The sequence below is a fragment of the Ictidomys tridecemlineatus genome, chromosome X, assembly GCF_052094955.1.
Source record: "Ictidomys tridecemlineatus isolate mIctTri1 chromosome X, mIctTri1.hap1, whole genome shotgun sequence".
NCBI lineage: Eukaryota > Metazoa > Chordata > Mammalia > Rodentia > Sciuridae > Ictidomys > Ictidomys tridecemlineatus.
The window spans coordinates 93,778,333-93,800,368 of NC_135493.1; the positions used below are offsets into that span (position 1 = coordinate 93,778,333).

The following is a 22,036-nucleotide window of genomic DNA, read 5'->3' on the forward strand; positions in this document are numbered from 1 at the left end:
CACCGCGGGCGCAAAATAGGTGCGCGGTGCAGGGAGCCAGCGTTTCATTAACGTCTGGATTTACTACAGTAGTCCGTGCGTTTAGGAAACAGTGAACTTTCTAGAATTGCATAACGGAAGGGATACACAATTCAAGACGTGTTCCTGAGTACTTTACACTGTTCGACGATAGAGTTAAAACAGGAACCTGTGCATCAAGAGAGCAAGTCGATCGGAGGCTGGCAGGGTCTCACTTTGGGGGGACAGAGAAGAGGACCTAAAGGGTTTCAGGCTGAGGCTGCATTAGCAAGCACCAAACATTTAAATAGCGGTCACCTGACGTGTCCCGGAAGCAAAATCGCTCCGCCTCCGGGGTCGGTGACGCAGCGCCTCGCTCCACCACTTCCTCCCTGCGCATGCGGCGGCTGCTGGGCGGGACCGCGCCTGCGCCTGAGGCGCCTCCCAGGGCCTGCGCCTGCGCACTGCGGTCCGCCCCGCCCGTTGGGTGGCGTGGGAAATGGTGCTCTCGGAGCTGGCCGCGCGCCTCAATTGCGCAGAGTACAAGAACTGGGTGAAAGCCGGACACTGCCTGCTGCTACTGCGCAGCTGCCTGCAGGGCTTCGTCGGCCGTGAGGTGCTCTCCTTCCACCGCGGCTTGCTCGCCGAGGCCCCCGGCCTGAGCCCCAGCGCCACCTGCCGCGGCGGCTCGCGGTGCAGCCCGCGTGCCCGTCAGGTGAGCACGTGGCCCGAGGCCTAAACCAGCCCTCCCCACCCCCATCCCCTTCCTTTTCCTGTCCCGGAGCGCAGTGTTCCGTTCCCTCCGCGGGGCTCGGATTCCCAGGTGCCATCCTTCCCTCCCGGGCTCTCCTTAGCGTCGGCCCCTGTAGTTTCAGCCGCAGTGTCAGGTGTGCGCGGAGTGGAAACGGGAGATTTTGAGACATCACATCAACAGGAACGGAGACGTGCACTGGGGAAATTGCCGGCCGGGCCTCTGGCCCGTGGACGCTTGGGAGGTAGCCAAGGTAAGTCAGCGGGCGTCTGGTGTGTCTGTGCTGAAGCCCGGGCCCCCAAAACAGGGGCAGAGCGATCGGCTATCCTGGGCCTAGTGTCTAGGCAATTTGGGTCTGTTAGGATGAACCAAAACCCAGCTCAGTGAAGTAGAAACTTTCTCCCACCCGTCTGCTTCCTGGGAAGCAGAGGAAGCCCGGCCCAGCTGCTGGTGTGACCTTGGGCCAGCCTTTGCTCCCTAACCTTTAAAAACGAGCGAGTTGGACTGTGTCCATGACCTGAGACTTGGAGACCAGTAAAGTTACCACACCTACATCCTCCTCCCCATTTTGTTTATTGCCGCCACACAGTTACCAACTTCTTTTACCTAGAAAAGAGAAAAAAACACACACAACTTAAGGCAACAATACTCTACCCTTGGCCTTCACTGTGCTTCACTTGTTTAATCTTCATTGCGGTTTTCATAGTCTCAGAATCCCCTTGAAGCCCATGCCACCTGCTTATGCCGCTCTTTCCTCCTCATTGTTGCTGATCATCTGCAGTCCTTCCTTCTCTGATCCCATCCTCTTAGTTCCTGGGAGCCCAATATGGTGGCACACACCTGTAATTCCAGCTACTCAGGAGGCTGAGGCAAGAGAATCACAAGTTCCAAGTCAGCCTTAGCAACTTAGCAAGTCTCTGCCTCCAAAAGGGCTGGGAATGGGGCTCAGTGGTAAAGCACCCCTGGGTTTAGTCCCCAGTACCCCCAAACAAACTTTTAGTTCCTAGGCTCCCTATTCTAGCATCCTTAGTCCACTCCACTTCAGCCTCCCTTTTACATACTCACACCCTGAATGGACCCTGTTGGCACCGCAAGGGTCAGTGTCTTAACATCCTTCTTGCCTTTGGCACACTTTTCCAAACTCTCCCACCCCCACCCCTTGTCCTTATACCACTACCTCTTTGAGGCTCCCATCACTTTCACAGTACCCAGCAACCTTGGTCCCCTGCCTGCCTTTGGCTCTTCCCATCACCTATCATTATAATCAGTCCCTTGCAGCCCAACTCTAGCCCTCATGACACCATTATCTGCTTCTGCTTGGTGAGGGGCTTACAAGAGCTGACAGGGTTGTGGATCAGGACCCCAGTGGCCTGGCTCCTCTTCTCCCTAGGGACTACTCTTCCTACCTTTCCTCACTAAGTTCCCACTCTGGATCCATCACTCGCCCCAGCCGCTAACCCTGTGTACATGTCATGGAGTAAATGGATGTCCCCAAACAGACCACCTCATCTTCCCCAGGTACCAGGTACATCACTTACTCCTTTTGCTACAAAGGAGGGTGTATCTCCTGTTGTCCTCCTTCCACTTATATACTGGATCTTATCCCCTCCCACCTGCCCAAGGACCCTGAGCCTTTGGTTGTCCACTCTTCCTTCCCCTTAGCGTTTTCCCATCACCATACAAGTATCTTTAATATCCCCTTGGTTTATTTGATTTTTTTTTTAGAGGGGGGGAGAGAGAATTTTAATATTTTTATTTTTTAGTTTTTCAGGGGACACAACATCTTTGTATGTGTGCTGAGGACTGAACCCGGGCCGCACGCATTCCAGGCGAGCACGCTACCACTTCAGCCACATCCCCAGCACCTATTTGATTTTTTAATTAACTTTTTTAGTTGGATACAATACCTTTATTCCATTTATTTATTTTTATGTGATGCTGAGGAACAAACCCGGGGTCCTGTGCATGCTAGGTGAGCGCTCCACTGCTGAGCCACAATCCCAGCCCCTATTTAATTTTTTCTTTTAAAAAAAAAAGAAAAGAAAAGAAAGGATCAAACAGTTAACATATGACCTGGCAGGTCTACCCTTCCACACATACTCGAGGAATGAAAACATCCCCACAAAAATATGTGCACAGATGTTCATAACAGCACTGTTTGCAATAGGTCAAAACAACCCAAATGTCCAAATGGATGAGCAGAATCCATACAGTTGAATGTTATTTTGCCAGAAGGAGTCACGAAGCACTGATACATGTAAGAACATGGATGAATCTTGAAAACAATACTAAGTGAAATCATACCATATGATTCCATTTATATGAAATGCTGAGATTAGGCACATTTATATAGACAGAAGTAAATTAATGTTTGTTGGCCTTTGGGTATGGATATAATAGCTAATGGATATGAGGTTTCTCTTGAGGGCATGAAAATATTCTAAAGTTCACTGTGGTGTAAGATGTACAACTCTGGGAATATACTAAAGACCACTGAATTGTATGCTTAGATGGGGGCATTCTATCTCAATAAAGCTATTTTTAAAAATCACTTGTAAATACTTAGAAATAAAATTTAGGAAAAAAGCTTCCTTTGATCCATTCTTTCCAACTGTATCCCCATTCCTCTGCCTGCCTCCTGAAGGTGTTCTCAAAAACAGTGTTGTCTATTCTCCTTTCCTTAGCTCCCATGAACTCACTCTAGAGCCTCTGTGGCCTTCAGTTTTCCAGCTCATCTTTCTTACCTCTGAGGCATGCAGCATTACCTGTCTACTGGCTACTCTTTTCTCTTTTTTTGTCCTGGGGATTGAACCCAGGAGCACTTAACCACTGAGCCACATCTACAACCCTTTTTATATTTTATTTTGAGACAGGGTCTTGCTAAGCTGCTTGGGGCCTCGCTAAGTTGCTGAGGCTGGCTTTGAACTCACAATCCTCCTGCCTCAGCCTCCTGAGCCACTGGGATTACAGGTGTGCGCCACTGCACCCGTCCTGGCCATTTTTTAAAATATTTATTTTAAATATTAAAAAATATGGACACAACATAATTCCTTTATTTTTATGTGGTGCTGAGGATCGAACCCAGGTCCTGTGCTAGGAGAGTGCTCCACTGCTGAGCCACAACCCAGCCCCATTCTGGCCATTCTTAAAACACTCCAGGCTTTGTGACATCTTTCTTTCCTGCCTTTCTTCTATCTCCTGGCTGCTCTTCTGTCTTCCTGGTGTCCTAGGAGTGAACCTCTTCTGTCCCCTTCTTCTCTGATATTGCCAGGCCTGTGGAGTTGAATACTGCCTTCACGCTGGTGGCTCCCACATTTCTGCCTGTAGCGCTCTGTCTCAGAATTCTGAGGGGCAGAGGCATGGATCCCGGCTGCTTAGCTGACTCTTCCTTGCCTTCCCATCCTAAAGACTCCCCCACCCAACCCCCGTTCACACCAACAGTTTCCTGGAATCTTGTCTTTTTCCCTTTCAATATCCTTGTTTGGGGGCTGGGGGTGTGGCTCAAGCGGTAGTGCATTCGTGAAGCCCGGGTTCGATCCTCAGCACCACATACAAAGAAAGATGTTGTGTCCACCTAAAAATAAATAAAATATTTTTTAAAAAATCCTCCCACACAATACTTTTGGAATCCTCTTCCTCTCCATCTTCACATCACAGCTTATACCTGTCTCCTACCTGGACTCTAATTGAGGCCTCCCACCTGGGCTTCTGGGCTTCTCTAGGCACCTCTGGTTGGCCCAGGTGGCAGGGCAGGCCATTTTCAAATGGAAATTCAATCAGATACCCCATGCCCTTGCCTAAAACCCTTGGTTGGCTTTCAACAGCCCTAAAATAAACCTCCCACTTCCACCTAGAGCCAGTGAGCCCCGCATGATCTGGCCCTGCTCATTTCTCTAGCCTCATCTCCTATCAGCAAAGTGACCACAGGCGGGGAGGGAGGCTTCTAGTTCAGGGAGATAATTACTAAAGTAAAATGGTAATGTGGAAGGGCCAGACAGGACCTGCCTTTCAATGGAAAAGAGAAACTAGACCTGGTTTGGAGGCAACTAAAGCCTCCCTAATTTGCTTAATTCCACGTTGCTGAAAGGAAAATGCAAAGTTTCTTCTCTGCCATTGCATTGCTTTAGTCTGCCTGAGATTGGTTTGCTTGTTTGCTCATCTTTGTAGCATCTGTGATGAGCTTCTATCAGAGTTGTTGGCATGTCAGTGGCCATGGAGACATAGAAATATGGTGGTGGTACTGGCCACTGTACCTTTGTAGGGGGCATTCAGTGGACACAGAATTCTTAATTAAAAATTCCAGTTCCCCTGCCAGCAGCAGCGCAGCCCTGACTCTGCCCGGCGCTCATCAGCACTTGCCACCAGCATTGTCAGAGCACAGTTCCAAGCCACGCTGTAGGAGGCGGCAGTTACTTGCTTATTGAAGTATGTTTGTGTTGGTGGAGATTCCTTTTAGTTAGAGCTCTTGTTGAGAGTGTTTTTTTTTTTTTTTTTTCACTTATCATCTATTCTAGTCCCTTGGCAGGGCTGTACCCTTGAGAGTCCTAGCCTGGGAAAGTAGTTGCATCCAGATGTAAGCTTGGCAACATTTCAGGAGAGAAGTATGCCCAAGTTTTGTGGTCCATGCCATAAACTCCTGCTGGAGGCAAGGTCTTGCTAAAACAAGGCCTTCTGGTGCGTGCAGGACCTCAGATCCTAGGATTCCCTCTGACTCCCGTGCAGGTCCTACTTCACCTCACACCATCAACATCATAATTGCCAGTATTTCTGGCCTCTGTCACTGTGTGCCAGGCCAGGCACTGCAGTCATCTTCTGCTTGCACTCACTCAGTTCTCAGCATCTTTTAAGGTAGATGAAGACAGTTATCCTTCATTTGCTGACGAGGAATCTGAGGATAAGAAACTTACCGGTGGTCACACAGGCGCAAGTGACTGATCCGGCATTTAAACCAGCTTTGTCACGCTCCAAAGCCCAGACTCTTAAAGCAGCTGTACTGAAATTTTTCAAGACACTTAAAAAGTGTCCACTTTGGAATAACTATTATTTCAAAATCCTTTTTAACAACTCAAGCACTGAAATTTCAGTAAGGAAAAGCAAAAAGGTACCTTCTACCATCCTTTCTGCTTCTGCTCCATTAAGACAGGTCTGAACCCGGCTATGTCAGGTGAATCTAATAGCAGAGGGTCAGCACGGCCCTTCAGTTATTGCCCTTGGCTCAGGCTTAGCTGTGACAGTTTTCTCACTTGTTGAGTCTCTAACTTGAAACCTCAGAGTGCAGGAGAATGTCATTCCTTGCTTGGGAAATAGGCAGGTAACTTTGCCTCGCCAGCTCCTAGAGTTGGAGGGGCTTGGAGACCTCTTGCACCTCCCTCTCCGGACAGGCCTTCATGCCCCGAGGACTAACAGATAAACGAGGCCCTGAGGAATGCGATGCAGTTGCTCTTTTAAGTCTCATCAACTCCTGCGATCACTTTGTGGTTGATCGAAAGAAAGTCACAGAGGTAAGAGCTGTTAGATTCCAAACTATACACTAACTCTGTTGGGTGGGGACTGCAAAGGCCAGCTGTGAGACACACCCTGTGACTCTAAGGCAAACGTGGGTATAGCACAGTTGTCCCCCAGAACAGTGGTGTGCAAAGAAAGTTAAACTTCAGTCCAAAGTTGGCATCACTCGTTTCATGTGTGATGTCCAAGAACCTTCATGTAAATGCAATCAAGAACTAGTCTTTTAGTACTCCCTAATTAAAGTTTCTTGGCGACTTGTTACTGTAACGTTTGCTATTAAAATGGATACAGCTCAGGTTTCTCTTCCCTGTTTGCCATAAACAGAAGCAAAGTAATTTTCTGTATTGGGGGGGAAATCTAAGGGTGCAGCTCAGTGGTAGAGCAGTTGCTGCATGTGCACAAGGCCCTGGGTTCCATCCTCAGGACTGTAATAAAAAAAAAAAAGCATCATCTGTCATATGCCAGCATTTGAATCCTGCCTTTCTGAATCTCATTGGCTAAACAGTTGCAAGACCACACTACATAGCACTGAAGAAAATGTGAACACAGATGGATAAACGGTGTCAGATCACTGTGCTTGCCAGGTTTCCTCTGGGAGATTTAGCTTTTTCTCTAGTCCATCCACCAGATAACAACTCTCACATGGGTGTTTTTTGTTTTTTGTTTTATTCTGAGGGTAATTGAAAAGAGTAGATAGCATTACTGGATTATTTATGATATGTAGAGAAGATGCTGTATATTTTGCCAGTGTGGCAGCAACTGAAAGGATTAAGACTTCTTTATGACCTCACAGAGACAAAGACCTGTCACACCAGTTGACCCCTTTGATGTCTTTTTGCCAAGAAAGTGGAAGACTTTATGTGAATTATATGTTAATATGTGAGCGCCATTTTTCTTAAAACATAGGCAAAAGTTGATTTTCTTTTCATCATGGTTTCCACATCAGGAAACTCCCTTGACCCAACTTCCTGGCACTCCGACAATATTTAAAAGATTTCGCATTGTCTGCTTCAGCCTGTGGTTATACCCAGAACCAATATGCTTGCCCTTCCGTGATTTGTTGTAAGTTAAGAGATTTGGAGAAATGTGAACTATCCAGTCAGACCCAGTGTTGCAGAGGCTAAGGATATTTGTAGGCGTATTTGTGTTTCTTTCCTTGGTTAGTTCATTATTATTGTGGCAGGGTGTTGAACATCCCCTCAAGACTCGAGAGTACTCACAGGCACCTGCAGGTCCTATCAGGAGCTTCTGGATTCTTGGGTGTCTGCATCAGAGGCTTAGGGAACAGGCAGAACCATGGTCGCCCCATTTGCATCTCTTTATCCTGGAGCCCTCTGGCCAAATAAAACTGTAAGAGTTGTTACCTGGCTGGCACATGACAGATGGCATGATGCCTCTCATCTTTTATTTGTCCTGCCTAGTTGTTATTTTTATGATTTTAATTAATTGTCATAAAAAATATTAATTTCCAGCTCCTCTTGAAAAATCAGAAGGCCTGGTGCCGCCAGCCTTGTAGCTCCTGTAGCAAAAAGCCGGGAGTTGAGTAGAGGCTTCCTCTTCAGATGGGTCAGCCACTCTGCACTCTTGTCTCTCTGCCATCTCTCCCAGTGTCCCTACTATTGTGTGTGGCCAGCTTCACTTGGGTTATCTAATAATGCCTTGACAGCATTTCAATTTGTGAAGTGACTTGAATTCTTGATATGTGCTCTCTGGGCAAGAAGAAATGAAATAGAGATCTGACTTGGTGGCTGGAGGGCCCCATGCCCACTGTGCTGATGAGACATTTATATGCGTGGTTCCAAGAAAGCTCTGCCTCCCCACCCCTTGCTCCCAGACCACACTTGCTGATTTTGTAATTAACAAAGCCTTTCTGCAGTTTTTCTTTGGAGCCACAAGATCTCTGTTTACCCCATTGACTTTGAAGCTGTATAATTGTTTATTTGGTATTTTTTTTTAATCTTTCTATAGGTGATTAAGTGTCGCAACGAGATCATGCACTCTTCAGAGATGAAAGTATCATCTACATGGCTCCGAGACTTTCAGATAAAAATCCAAAATTTTCTAAATGAATTCCGGAATATTCCAGAGATTGTGGCAGTATACTCCAGAATAGAACAGGTAAAAATCAGTTCTGGGCCGGGTGCAGTAACTCAGGAGGCTGAGGCAGGAGGATTGCGAGTTCAAAGCCAGCCTCAGCAATTTAGCAAGGTTCTAAGCAACTCAGTGTGACCCTGTCTCTATTAAAATACAAAAAGGGGCTAGGGATGTGGCTCAGTGGTTAACTGCCCCTGGGTTCAATTCCCAGTAACAAGGAAAAAAGAAAAAATTAGTTCTGGTGTTCAGAACTAAGGAGTCAGAAGCCCAGTCACTCATATAGAATTTGACGTTTATTAAACTAAATTTTGTCTTTCTATAGATCTGGGGATCAAATGCAGGGCCTCATGCATACTAGGTAAGTGCCCTGAGCTACATCCCCAGCCCTAAACTAAATTTTAGAATGGCAGAGGAAATAGTACCGAAGGACTGGGAAGCTTTTGTATTATTAAAATAGATCCAGTTAATGATGTTCAATTACAGATTCTTTGAGCATCGAATCCCTTCAGTGAGCCTGGGGTATAGCTCTGTGGTGGAGCACTTGCCTAGCATGCAGGAGGCCCGGGTTCCATCCCCAGCACTGCAAAACAAGGCAACAAAAATCAATTTTAAGAATAAATATATAGGGCTGGGGATGTGGTTCAAGCGGTAGCGCACTCGCCTGGCATGCGTGCGGCCCGGGTTTGATCCTCAGCACCACATACCAACAAAGATGTTGTGTCCGCCGAGAACTAAAAAATAAATATTAAAATTTTAAAAAAAATAAATATATGAACGAGTTCACATGCTTGTGCCGTCCTCCCACAGTTGTTGACGTCTGACTGGGCTGTTCACATCCCTGAGGAAGATCAGCGAGATGGGTATGAAGGCGAAACAGGAAGTTACCTGAGTGCAAGCCAAGTAAATGAGATCGAAATGGAATTACTGAGGGAAAAACTTCATGAGATGTATCTTCAAGCAGAAGAACAAAAGATGTTGCCCGAAGAGGTAAAGGAAAGACTTATGTGCTCTGTGTGAGTAAGGAAAGAAGGGCGCCCGGGAGGAGGAGCAGATCGTTTTGACAAAGTAATTACAAGATTAGTTTTTTCCGGAAGTGAATTTTCTTTTGGTACTGGTCAGTGTTAATTTAAAAATAAAATATAGATATATATTTACTTTTTAGTTGCAGATGAACACAATACCTTTATTTTCTTTCTTTATTTTTGTGTGGTGCTGAGGGTCGAACCCAGGGCCTTGCACATGCCAGGCGAGTGCTCTACCGCTGAGCCCCAGCCCCTGGTCAGCATTACATTTTAACAAATATTTTCACTTTAATCTGATGCATTCAAGGGCCTAATGTGTATCAGGGCTGCAGCAGAATTCTGAATGAGTGCTGGGGGTGTGGTTCTCCCAGGCAAGGGGGATTGCCGAAAAAGCCTTCACCAAGAAGGTGCTGTTAAACTGGAGTTCACAGGTTCAACAAGATTTCTGCAAATCAGCAAAGAAAGGAGGATGTTCTTGGCAGAAGGGACAGCACTTGAAAAGGCATGAGAGACTGGCCTGGGCCTGGCTGATGGCAGGGTGAGCACAGAAAGTGGTCAGGTAGGCACGTGGGATGATGGGCTGAAGCCTTGTTTTGAAAGGTTTTCTGTGCCACACCAAGGGGTTTGTGCCTTACTCCCCCAAAGTGATGGGGAGCTCGCATGTTTTTAAGCAAGAAAGAACAGCAGTGCTAGAATCCGTGTGGCTTTTAGAAAGTGAACTCTAACTTGGATGAGTTGGATGAGTAGCCAGAGACTGTGCTGAAGTCTGTTGGTCATGTGAGGCTTTGAAAAAAGGACACAAGCTAGAGTCTGCAGGAGGAGCCAGATTCAGGAGGCTTTGCTCAGCAGAACTGATGGACCTCAGTGGCTAGGTACATTATCAGGGACAAGGGGTGAGGTTCGAAAAGTAGGAGAGAGGATCATGGAGGTTTCTAACTCATGACCTGCAGGTGAGCCATGGTCTCGAGAATCTCCTTTGTTATGTGCAAGGTCTAAAAGAAACCAACAGCCACAGGGTTGTATTCAGGAAGGGTTCAGAGATATTCCAGACCTGGCTGAATTCAAATTCTAGATCACCAGGAGATCTGGGACACACCCTTTCAGGAAATTGCATTCCTCCTTAGCCAAGGAAAGTGATTTTGCTGGGTTACCTCATTAAACACAGGAGGAGTATTCATTTAATACAGAGTGCGTGTTTCTCTCATTAAGCCATGCTCCTTCCCGGTAAATATGCCAATATTAATCATCTGGGCTTTGATCCAGATGTTTAGTCAGTGTGAGGAGCTCTGTTAACCCAAAGTCCAGTACACTGGGGCATGGGTGTACCCACTAGGGTTTTTAAAATGGTAACTTAGAACATGAAGTCTTCTGAATCCACGTGTTGCATCTGACTTTATTTTTAAATGCCATTAGAACCAGCCCTGCTTTTCTTCCTTCTGCTGCTTCTGGAAGCAGAATAGATCAAAGAAGATACCCAGGAGACCAGACCCCCTGCCCAAGTCCCTGGGGCTGCGCTCTCCTCTCTTGGGGCAGCTGCAGTTCTTTTCCTGCTTGTGTAGCCAAGAGCCAGGGACATGTGTGGCAGCGTGATGGAGCCAGGCATCTGTCATGGAGAGCTGGAAGGGAAGCTGGCAGTCATCTGACCGTCTCCCCTGCTAGACAGGCAGCAAGGGCTCCAAGAAGCTGGCGCCGGGGTGTGAGGGTTGCCCCAGGGCTCCTGCGGCTTTCCACATACTGTGCTGCAGATCTGGTGTTACTGACGCTCTGGCAACTGTCAATTCTAAACTCTCATTGTCTCTCTTACAGAGAGGAAATGAGTGTTAATCGGCCTGTCCTCTGGGTCATGAGGTCCCTCGGTAGAGTTGACAGATTCTCCTTTTTCATGCTGTCGGTTCTGCTGACCACGGCATTTGTCCTCACTTCAGTTGATCAGAATAAGTTGGGATTGATTGGCATGTTATCTCAAAGAAGTTGAAGGTCAGCTTTCCATGTGTGTGAAATTTGACCTTTTCTGAAAGTTCAATACCGTATAGGTTATCCATGTTCTTTAGGGTTAGTCTCCGAAGTTGGGATTCAATAAGACCACATTTCAGTCAGTCTAAAATGCCATCTGTTGTAAGACACACTGTCATTTCAGTTACTTCTAAGAAAGAAAAAAATGCTGCCAGTTTCTTGTAAGACCCTATCAGTGGTAAGATGCATTCTCTTCTAAGGTGACAGGGAAAAACATGTACCCAGGAGTCAAGAAATAGAGTGATAAGGTTACGACCAGAGAACTTTTTTGGTGAGTGTTTATCAAGACCTTTTTCTGGGTTCTTTTAAAACAGTAGAGGTAGATTTGGAAAGCCAACTTGAGAAAACCAGTTGGGAGCAGTTCTTTAGTTTGCTTGTTCCTGCAGCTGTGTCACCGCACCAGACCACGGAGAGCTCAGCATCTCCATTCTTTTCTGTTAGCTTCATGAGCCTTAATGATATGTATTACTATTAAAGGGGTGGGGGCTCACATTTAAATGCACGGTACATGTGGAACCGTAGTTGTAAGATGCTTTCTGCTTTGGAGTCAAATGGGAACAACAACTACTCAGGCCCCAGAATTCCACTGCTACCAAGTTCCCTTCATGTAGTCCTGCCAACCCTCAGTGAAAGAACATTGATCACAAGAAATGGTTGAAAAACGTGAAGAATCTGCACACATTTGGAAATCGTTATAGATTTCTTTAACTCTAATGAGGAAAACACTTTCACAGAGATCCTTGGAGAAGCTTAGGGAGAATGGATGGTGACAATGGCCATCAAGGAAAGGATCGAAAAATGGCACCTCATTTGTTATATTTCAGAGTATTTATTGAGCACCTACTATATGCCAGGCACAGCCCTAGAAAATGGGTAGGCATCAGTGAACAAAACAAAGATCCCGTAGAAGGAGATGGACAATAAAAAGGAAATGCAACAGGTAAATGATGTGGGTCAGAACGGAGAAGAGGAATGCACCATAGAGCAGAGCCTGGGGAAGGCAGGCATGGCACTGTGGGGACAAGTGTCAGAATGGCCTCCTGGAGGTCAGAGTTAGCAATACCTTGGAAGGAAGGAGGTGAGGAGTAGTCGTGCACATGCCTGAAGGAAAAACACTTGGGCAGGGGAGACTAAGTTGAGCAGCGAGGCCGAGTTGAAAAATAATTAGGAGATGAGAGAAGGGAGAGGAGACGAAGCAAGTCGTGGGCCTTGTGAGGCACTGGAAGGACCCAGGCTCTTGGCCTAGCAGAGATCCTAACCAGTGACTATAATAACAATGACCAAAGGAGCCAGCTCTAGTAGAAGATGCCCCGGGGTGGAGGAAGAGGGGGCAGAGGTCGGAGCAGGGAGACCTGGTAGGAGGCTCCTGCAGTTACCCAAATAAGAGAGGGAGGTAATGGGGATGGGGGCTGAGGTGGTGAGGAGGGTGGGTGTGATGTTGGAAGGGGCGCAAAGATAAGGGTGAGAGTTTCAGCTCAAGTGACCGGAAGAGTGACGTTGCCCGGCATCCTTTATCAGAATAGTAGAGCAGCATATGGTGGCTGGTCTCTCAGACATTTCTTGGGGGCAGGGGAAGAGTGGCTTGTTGCAGACAGTGCTCACCGGTGCTCCCAGGAGATCATTTCTAGTTCCCAACAAGAATCCTAAGTGGTATTGGGTTATTGTCCTTAATTTGCATACAGAAGTGTACACAAGCCTAGTTCATTCTTTTTAAAAAATTTTTTTACTTTTTAAAGTTTTAAAAAATTTTTTGCAGTACTGGAGATTGAGCCCAGGGTGCTTGGCCACTGAGCCACATCCCCAGCCCTTTTTATTTTTACTTTGAGGCAGGGTCTCACTGAGTGGCCCAATCCGGCCTCCGAGTCCCTGGGGTTTCAGGTGGACATCACTGCACCTCATGCCTCGCTCATTCTTTTTTTTTAAATAAAAAAAAACATATATATATTTATTTATACATTTATTTTATTTATTTTTATGTGGTGCTGAGAATTGAGCCCAGGGTCTCACACGTGCGAGGTGAGTGCTCTACCACTGAGCCCCAGCCCCTCACTTGTTATTAATAATTTTTGTTGTTATCTTGTGGTCCCAGGGATGTGCACCCAGGGCCTCACGCATGTTAGACAAGTGCTCCACCACCGAGCTACAGCCCCAGCCCCAGTAACTTTTTTTTTAAACCTTCTTTTGACTGCGTCATACCTAAGCTAAAATACTTTCCCTGGCCATGAACATTTCTTAGGCACATTTATTGCTTTACATAAAGGGAAAAACTGAAATTCCAAGAAATGTCAATTATGAGGCACTCCTGTTGGAAGAATGAGAAAGAAAGGCAACTTGGAACAGAAAAGAAAACTAAAGCATATGGTGGAGGAGGCGCAGAGGCTTCTGCATAAAACTCCTGAGCAAAGAAAAAGAATAGAGAAAACCTGTGCTGAGGGTCAACAGAAAGGGTCAGGAGGTGATCGCACAAGCGTCACAGCTCCAAAGGTCTTGGAACAGGGAGCAGGGGGCGCCAGTGAGGATCAGTGCTCTTGTGGCACAGAGCTGCCCTGTGCAGTGCTGGGCATTGGCTGGAAACTCCCAGTAGCCCCAGGGCATCAGGCTTAAGAGCTAACAGTGCAGTGCTTGTGGCTACTAACGTGTAGGTGTGGTCTTCCTTTCACTTTGTGTGTGTGTGTGTGCGCGCGCGCGCGCGCACACGTTGTGGTGCTAGGGATGGAGCCCAGGGCCTTGTGAATGCTAGGCAAGCGCTCTACCACTGAGCGATTCCCCAGCCCTTTTTATTTTGAGACAAGACTGAGTTGCTGAAGCTGTCCTCACTCTTGGGATCCTCCTGCCTCAGCCTCCTGAGTAACTGTCCTTTCACATTTTGATGGTTTCCAGGTTTGTTGGGAGTGCAGGCGTCTTGCAGAAGCTCTGGGCTGGCTACTAGCCATGTCATTAACAGCTCCACCCGGAGGGTGCATCCCCAGTCTGCTTACCAACCAGTCTGAAAACTTGTCATCTTCCACTGCTCTATCCCTCCCTGCTACTAGTCATCTTGGCCACAGCCTTAGCTATTCTTCCCCCAGCTGTTTTGGTTGTTTATATCCCAGTAATTTGAATGCGCGCCGAGGCTCCACCTAGACCTACTGCAGTGGGGTTAATCGTGTCCACTCTACAGTGTCGGAGCTCCCTGTCCTCTAGGGCAGGTGCTGCACTATTTTTCTTCATTAGATTTTTAGATCACCTTGACATACCTTAGAATTGGGGATCCTCCATCTAAAACATCAACCACACCTCAAAATTTGAATAACTCTCACCTTTGTGAGCCCAGCGGAAGCTACTGCGGGCCGCTCTCCATGTTGGGAAGCGTGTTGCTGGGAGTGGCTTAAAATTGGTACAACCTTTATTCGTGGAGTTTTGGCAAAACCTGTTAAAATTAAAATAGGAAACTCAAACTGCATCTCACTTCTAAAAACAGATCCCACAGACGTGCCACTTGTGCAAAATAACACATGTACCAGGTTAATTACTATAGCATTATCTGAACAGAAGGTTTGAAATGTGTTAAGATGTGAAGCAGCCATAATTGGAATACTATTCAGCCATTAAAAAATAGTGAAGGTACACTTTATAATCTCCTAGAGAAGAGAGCCGTTGAGGAACAGTGTCTAGTCTATTGCCATTTGTGTTTTTTAAATGTGCACAGACATGCTTGCGTGTCAATGCATGGACTGTCTCGGGAAGAAACAACAGATGGTTCATTATGGTCACCTCTAGGGAGAAGAGCTGGGTAACTGGGGACAGGGTTCAGAAGAGGGCCGACTTTTTTCCTTTCACCTTGTAGATTTTGAATTTCATACCTGTACATTTATGTGAATGTATGTTCGTTTATTTAACAGCAATAAAATAGGCACAAAATTCCAAAGGTAAGGGCTTTATTTTATATGTGTCTCTTCATCTGTATAGAATATATTCTGTATTCATCTATGTAGAATATAGATGAATAGACACATATATAAAACACATGTGTGTAAGATGAAACTCTCATATAAATGTAGGAAGTTTTAAAGCCAAAAAAAATTTTTTTTCAATAGATAAGCAAATACCCTCTTGCATGGTCTCAAAACCTATCCTCAGTTGTGTTTTGTTTGAGTGGAGGGTACCTCATTTAAAAGGGTTTGTTTTGTTTTTGTTTTTCAAATTTTAACCCATTGATGGACAGATAACTGTAGGCAAGATTTCTGTTTCTTGGTGGGCACTTGAACAAGAGCCCGCCTTTGGGTCCAGGCTGGTGGGACGCTGGGGATGCAGCCTATGGCTTCGAGCTTGAGTGTGCACTCGGCTATCGAGCTCCAGCCCTGGGGCCAGTCTTGTAGCCAGTGAGTTTTTCATTGGCATGACAAGTCTGCTGTAAGAGTCACCCTAAGCTGTGCTTTGTATGGCTGCTTGCAGATCTCAAATCGACTGGAAGTGATGAAGGAATTTCTGAGGAACAATGAAGATCTGAGAAATGGTCTTCGAGAAGACATGCAGAAGCTAGACAGCCTCCATCCCCCAAATCCAAAAAGAGACTCAAAGGAGCCTGGGAGAGAGACACCTGAAAGGAAGGACTGAGGTGAGTTTAGGCATATGATGTTAAATAAGGATGAAGAGCCTTGCTGCTTAGATTCTGTCCTCTTATGTGAGTCCATAATAACACACAACGGTCTCGTCTGCTTCCCTGTGTCCTTATTATTTCAAAGGAAGGACACTGAGCTTTGTGCTCTTTTTCTAATGAATAGTTCTCATATCTGTAATTCAACAGCACCTCCCTGGCAGCTTTGTTTAGCCAAATATACCTGAACTCACTGATCTGCTCTTCAGTGAATCAACTTTATAACAGAATCCAAAACCATTTCTGCCCCCAGAAATGACAGCTAGCTTTTACTGTGGCATTAATAGCAACCGACTGGTTTTCTTTCTATTAGGAAAACTGGTTCACATAAGTAACCATCTTCAGTATTTAACTTTTTTCTTCTCAAATTAAGGAAATAAACAAAAAAAGACTTTCTCTTTTATTTTAGGTTGACCTTCAACAAAAGTCAGGCATGTCCTGTGAAAGTCAGCATGGCTTCCAGCTCAGGCAAAAGGAAGAAGTTTTCAGAGTACTATACTCCAGCGAAGAGGAGGTTTTGTTGTCCTGGACTTTGCTCTGATTCTTTGGAAATACACACACACACACACACACACACACACACACACACACACACACACACATATATATTTTTTCTTTCCCATATTCACAAATTTGCGGTTGTGTGATATATGCCAATCCAAAAATATTGGATACTCTTGTGCCATAGCTGTTAACAGCCAGGGACTTCGGCTACTTCAAAGGTGAGATTCTTTTCTGGCCAGTCCTGTGTCAAGGCCTCACATGGAGTGCTGTGCCCCAGGCAGATGCATCCTATCCCCCTGCCCACTGCCTGACAGTGTCTCGCATGCAGATGGCCAGGGCTGGCCTGGAACCTTCCATTTTGGAAGAAGGCAAGAGGGCAAAGTGCCTGGAAGGCCGCTCTCTAGCCAACCGAGTATAGAACTGAACCATTCCTAACAGGTTTGAATAGACCGAGGCTCCAGGCCAGGGGACGGCCATGGTGGTGAGTGCAGGGCTGGAGGACAGCGAGTGGCTTAACTAACAAGGGCCCAGGCCCACGACATATCAGGGACATCAAGGGGAGGGCTCAGTTGGCAGCTTATTTACAATATACTTATGGGGAGTAAACTCGGTGACAGCCATGGCAATTTTTGTGCAGTTGTATACCCAGTGCCAGGGGCAGGGCCTGGCCCTCACGGCCAGCGTGTACTCATCTAACTGAACATTCATCTTTTGGCCTTTGAGTGTTTATGAGTATTTATTGGTATAAATGTCATACTGCTAACTAAGCCTGGTCCTTCATTATGAAATTTAAGAGTGAACTTTCGACATTCTTATAAAGCTAAGACATTTCCTTTCAACAGATTCAGATTCCTTTGTACTTAGCTCTTTTCATTTTTGCACCCCAAATCTCCACTCCTGGCTTCACCCTGTTTGTGCCTGAATGACACAAGCAGTGCACCATTGTGTGCAGTGATCTATGGGGTCGGCCTCACTTTCACCCCATCTGATCACTTGCAAGGCCAGTGGCACTAAACTGGATCAAGTCACCTCTGAACCTTTCAGGGACGGAATTTGTCTGGAAGAAGTACACTGAGGGAAGGTGATCTGCTCCTTTGCCTATCCAGCTTCCCATCAAGGTTGTAATTTGTAGAGAATGGGTGGAGGGAGGAGGTATATTGGGCATAAATGTCTACATTAAAATGCATTTACTACGATTCTGTAAAACCTGGGTGAGTTCACATGTACCTACAGCTTCACGCTTTGTCTTCTCAGTTGCTGTGCAGTTTTTAGTCTTGTGTTTTCTTTTTTCCTGGAGCTCTTTGGGAACTCTTCAGTGGTGAAGGAAGAATTTTAATTCATCTTGCAACTTTCCCAACTAAGAAACTTCAATGAAATATCTCCTGGTTTCTAGCAATGAGATACAAAACGTGGAATCAAATGGAATCTGGTTGATGCACTAACCAGTTTAAGACCTGATTTCTCCCTCTAGGAACTTTGGAAAGTGAACTGACTCATACCTGTGTCTAGTTAATTTTTCCCTATTTATCTGAAAAACACTTATGGAATGTCCACCATGTTAGAGACACTGAAGTAGATGCACATATAAGGATTTGTAAAGTATGGATGACCATAGATAAGCTATTATCTCATTGGATTTGTCTGCTCTGAAACATCCAAGGTATTCAGAAAACTTGATATCAGTAACAGATAGGAAGGCGGGTCCAGAGAGAGCTTTAAAGCCAATGTAGCATATACACACAGACATCAGCCTGTGGGCAGCTCTCCAGCAGAGGTGGGCCCCCGGGTGTGCACAGAAGGATGTGCACAGTAGCATTGTTACCAGCCATTGCCAGAGAGAGGACCCTTAAAGAAAGTCTAGCGCATCCATCCTGCAGAATAGTGGGCAACTGTTAAGAAGAAAGAGATGGCCCTGCAGTGCTGCAGTACAATAGGAGAGCAGGCTGCAGTGGAGCACTCACCCAGCAGCTGAGGCCCTGGCTTCCTTCCTGAGCATCACCACAAAAAATAAATAGAACATCAAAATGTTTAACAGCACATAGCATGCCGTAAGACTTTTTTATGTTCTAATAACAGGTCTGGAAAGTCGTGTGTTTTTCCTAACCTTTTGCTGTGCTGTGTCTATAAAGGAATTGGGGCCATGGGGTACTTACAAATTATTTGGTTTTTCTGTTTTGTATATTCCTGTGTGAAGTTTTTACAACAAACATGCATTTGTGTATTTTGAATTTTCTTAATTTGTTTAGTTTCAAAATAATAAAGTATAAATTCAAGTTGCAAGACATCTGTGTCATATTTCCCAGAATTTGTTGTAGCCCCTTTTTATGAGCACACCTCCAGGGGCCACTCAGGAGTCCTCAGGGTCATGGGAAGAAGATTCCTTTCTGCCTAGAGCTGTCTTGGTTCTATTGGAGAGTGGCTTGTCTTCGTCCAGCAGTATGATTTCTCTCCACTACATGGGATACAAGATGTGTGGTTCAGAATTTTGAAAGATTTTGAGAGCCAGGTGTGATGGTGCACACCTATAATGCTACTTGGGGAGGTTAAGGCAGAAGGATCACATGTTCAAGGTCAGCCTGGGGCACTCAGCAAGAATCTCAGTTTAAAAAGGGCTGAAGACGTACCTCAGTGGTGGAGTGCTTGCCTAGCATGTTCAAGGTCCTGACCTCCATGCCCAGTACCAAAAAAAAAAAACAAAAAAAAAAACGTTCAAACTTGTATTGCAAAGATAAGGCAGTTCCTTGGCTTTAGCATGTTCTTTACCACAGATCTCCAAGAACTCAGAGGAAGATGTGACATTAAACTCAATAAAAACACCTGAATTCTGGGAAATGATTCAAGTGTGTTGGTGTCCAAAACTTCTGGAAATTCTCTGCCAACTCGGATGTGTTATTACTGGCTTCATAAAGTAGTAGTAAAGAGATCTGTAGTCAGTTTTAAATAGCCAAGGTCACAATATTTGAGAGTTTGGGGGGATTATGAAATTATTGTTGCCCTAATGATATGAAGAGGTTCATTTTTTATTAAAGCATTAATGACTTCTGTAGCTTTAAATACTAACATTCTAGGCAACAAAGGGCATGTCTTAGTTGGGTGATCATGTTACAAACTAAACTAGTAAGCATGCAGTGTGGCATGGGAGTGGAGGGGCTGCAGTCTTGGAGACTCTGGGCATTTTGACCTCTGAATTATAAATGTAGATTGGTGGGAAATTATCAGCAGGCATTGCCTCCTTTACCAGGTTAATTAGAAACCTAGCTGCACTGAAGTGTCTTCAACAGACAGTGGCCACTTACTGAAATATGTTTTGTTTTGTTTTTTGTACCAGGAATTGAACCCAAGGGCTCTGAACCACATCCCCAGCCCACCCTCTGCCTTTTTTTTTTTTCCCCTTGATATCAGGGATTGAACTCGGGCACTCGACCACTGAGCCCCATCTCCAGCTCTTTTAACATTTTATTTAGAGACAGTGTCTCACTGAGTTGCTTAGCCCCTCGCTTTTGCTGAGGCTGGCTTTGAACTCGAAATCCTCCTGCCTCAGCCTCCCAAACCGCTGGGATTATAGATGTGCACCACTACACCTGGCTACATATTTTGTACAAAAATTTGTTTTGTAAGACATGCCTGAAAATATATTAATTTCTACTCAGTGAAAAAACCTTTAATGTTTTAATAAAAATCTTGATATGATTCATTTCATAACTCAACTGGACTTTATAACTACATTGTAGTCTGGATTATCTAAAATATTAAGAACCACCATTCCAAAAACTTCAAACCTATGCTCTGATATGTGCACATTAGTAATTGATCACACAACTGTAATCTAAGCTTCTTGTGACATGTCTTTGTAAAGATGGGCAATGACCTTACTTGGTTCATACTGAGTACGGGAAACATGACAATTTTTATTCTAGAACCATGTGGTAGCCAGCTTCTAAGATGACCCTGGTGATCCTCACCTCCTGATAGTCCCACCCTCACACTGTCCTTCCAGCGTCTAAGGTTGCTGTGTGTGAACATAGCACGTGATAGTATGTCGCTGCAATTAAGGTATAAGGTACAATTAAGGATCATATCTTGGGCTCTCTCAGAATACCCCTAGAGGAAGCTGTGTGGCATCACTAGCAGCCCTAGGTGGGGCCCACATGACAAGGAACTGAAGCTCCCTGCAAACAACTCTAAGTGATCCGGAAGTACATCTTTCAGCCCCAGTCCAAAGACTGCAGCACAGACTTCTGACCCTCAGAAATTCTGAGACTCTTCATTTTTTTAAGCTGTTAAGTTGTGGGCTGATTGGTTACACAGCGATAGATAACAAATACAATATACTGTCCCATAATCTGTTCCCCACCTCTACTGCCATATGCGGAATGTGAAACTGTCCCCAAAGAGGTCTAATGCTTAGATGCGAAAAGGTGAGGAATCTTCTAGAATTCCACTAATGTAACTGAACCAAGAGCTGTTATCTTCAGAACCTTTCAGTTTCCTTTCCAATTTCTTTGCATTTGAAAACTTAAAAGCAGTTTAAGTGGTGTGCAATGACACATTCCTATAATACCAGTGACTCAGGAGGCTGAGGCAGGAAGATCACGAGTTAGAAGCCAGTCTCAATAATTTAACAAAACCGAAAATAAAAACAAAAAGGATTGAGGATATAGCTCAGTGGTAGGGCACCCCTGGGTTCAATCCCCAGTATCAAAATAAACAAAAGCATACTTTGAGCACTTCCAAACATACATGGGTTCCCCAGTGACAGACCTATCTGGATCTTCCTGCATCCTCCAGAGACAAGGGCCGGTGAAAATGTAGGGTCAAATGCCAGAGGGCAGCCTCTACCCTGGCGATCATGGCCCCACAGCCCCCACTCTTCTCTTTTCCCTCGTCTTCTGCTCCTTGGTTTAAGTCTAGCACGCACAGGATCTCTAGGGAAATATTCTGGGCTACTCTTTTGACCACTTCCCTTCACACCCCAACCCTAGCTAGCATTCAACACAGGGTGATAGGTTAACTATCTATCTCCATTTTTGATAAGGAGGAAAGAATTATGGCCTTGTCGTTTTTACTTTTTATTTGCCTAGAACCCAGGGTTGACAGCAACCATCCTCAGAGTTGTTATCCCGTCTCCATGGCAGATTCTATAACTGATTCTAGATTCCCTAAGTGGTGCTTACAAATTTACACTGGATTTCACATTCCTGTTTAAATTCTCATGGAAACATTTCCCTCAATAGAAATAGCCCCCAAACTTTTTTGGTACAGACTTGTATCAAGTTTTAAAAATCAGGTGTGGTATTAAGCATGTTCCCCAGAGAGCCAAACAAAAAGGAACGGAAAGCAAAACAAAGAACTATGAGCTAGTGGATGATGTTAAATGTTTTCCCAAAGTCTTTGTCCTCCCTCCGACCCCCCAATGTGCAGATCCTCCCAGCCAAACTACGCTCCGCCAAAAACTGATTTCCAGTTCACAAAATAGGCAACGATCAACAGCTTCATTGTGATGCTATTGTTTAT

At 45.4% G+C, this 22,036-nt stretch overlaps 1 protein-coding gene across 3 annotated transcripts; it reads left to right on the top strand.

The window, feature by feature from the left end:
* Positions 1-448: 448 nt before the first annotated feature.
* CXHXorf38 (chromosome X CXorf38 homolog) lies at positions 449-18,802 on the top strand. 3 transcript variants are annotated; one of them, XM_040274438.2, is made up of 7 exons: positions 449-712; positions 867-1,001; positions 6,130-6,249; positions 8,222-8,371; positions 9,155-9,334; positions 15,817-15,979; positions 16,428-18,802. In XM_040274438.2, exons 1-6 carry the CDS (start codon positions 497-499, stop codon positions 15,976-15,978), a joined length of 963 nt encoding a protein of 320 aa, XP_040130372.1. In that variant the 5' UTR covers positions 449-496; the 3' UTR covers position 15,979; positions 16,428-18,802. The 3 variants fall into 3 exon arrangements, with proteins under 3 accessions (XP_040130372.1, XP_040130422.1, XP_040130456.1); XM_040274522.2 differs by having other exon boundaries at positions 571-712; positions 852-1,001; XM_040274488.2 differs by lacking the exon at positions 6,130-6,249.
* The last annotated feature ends 3,234 nt before the right edge of the window (positions 18,803-22,036 follow it).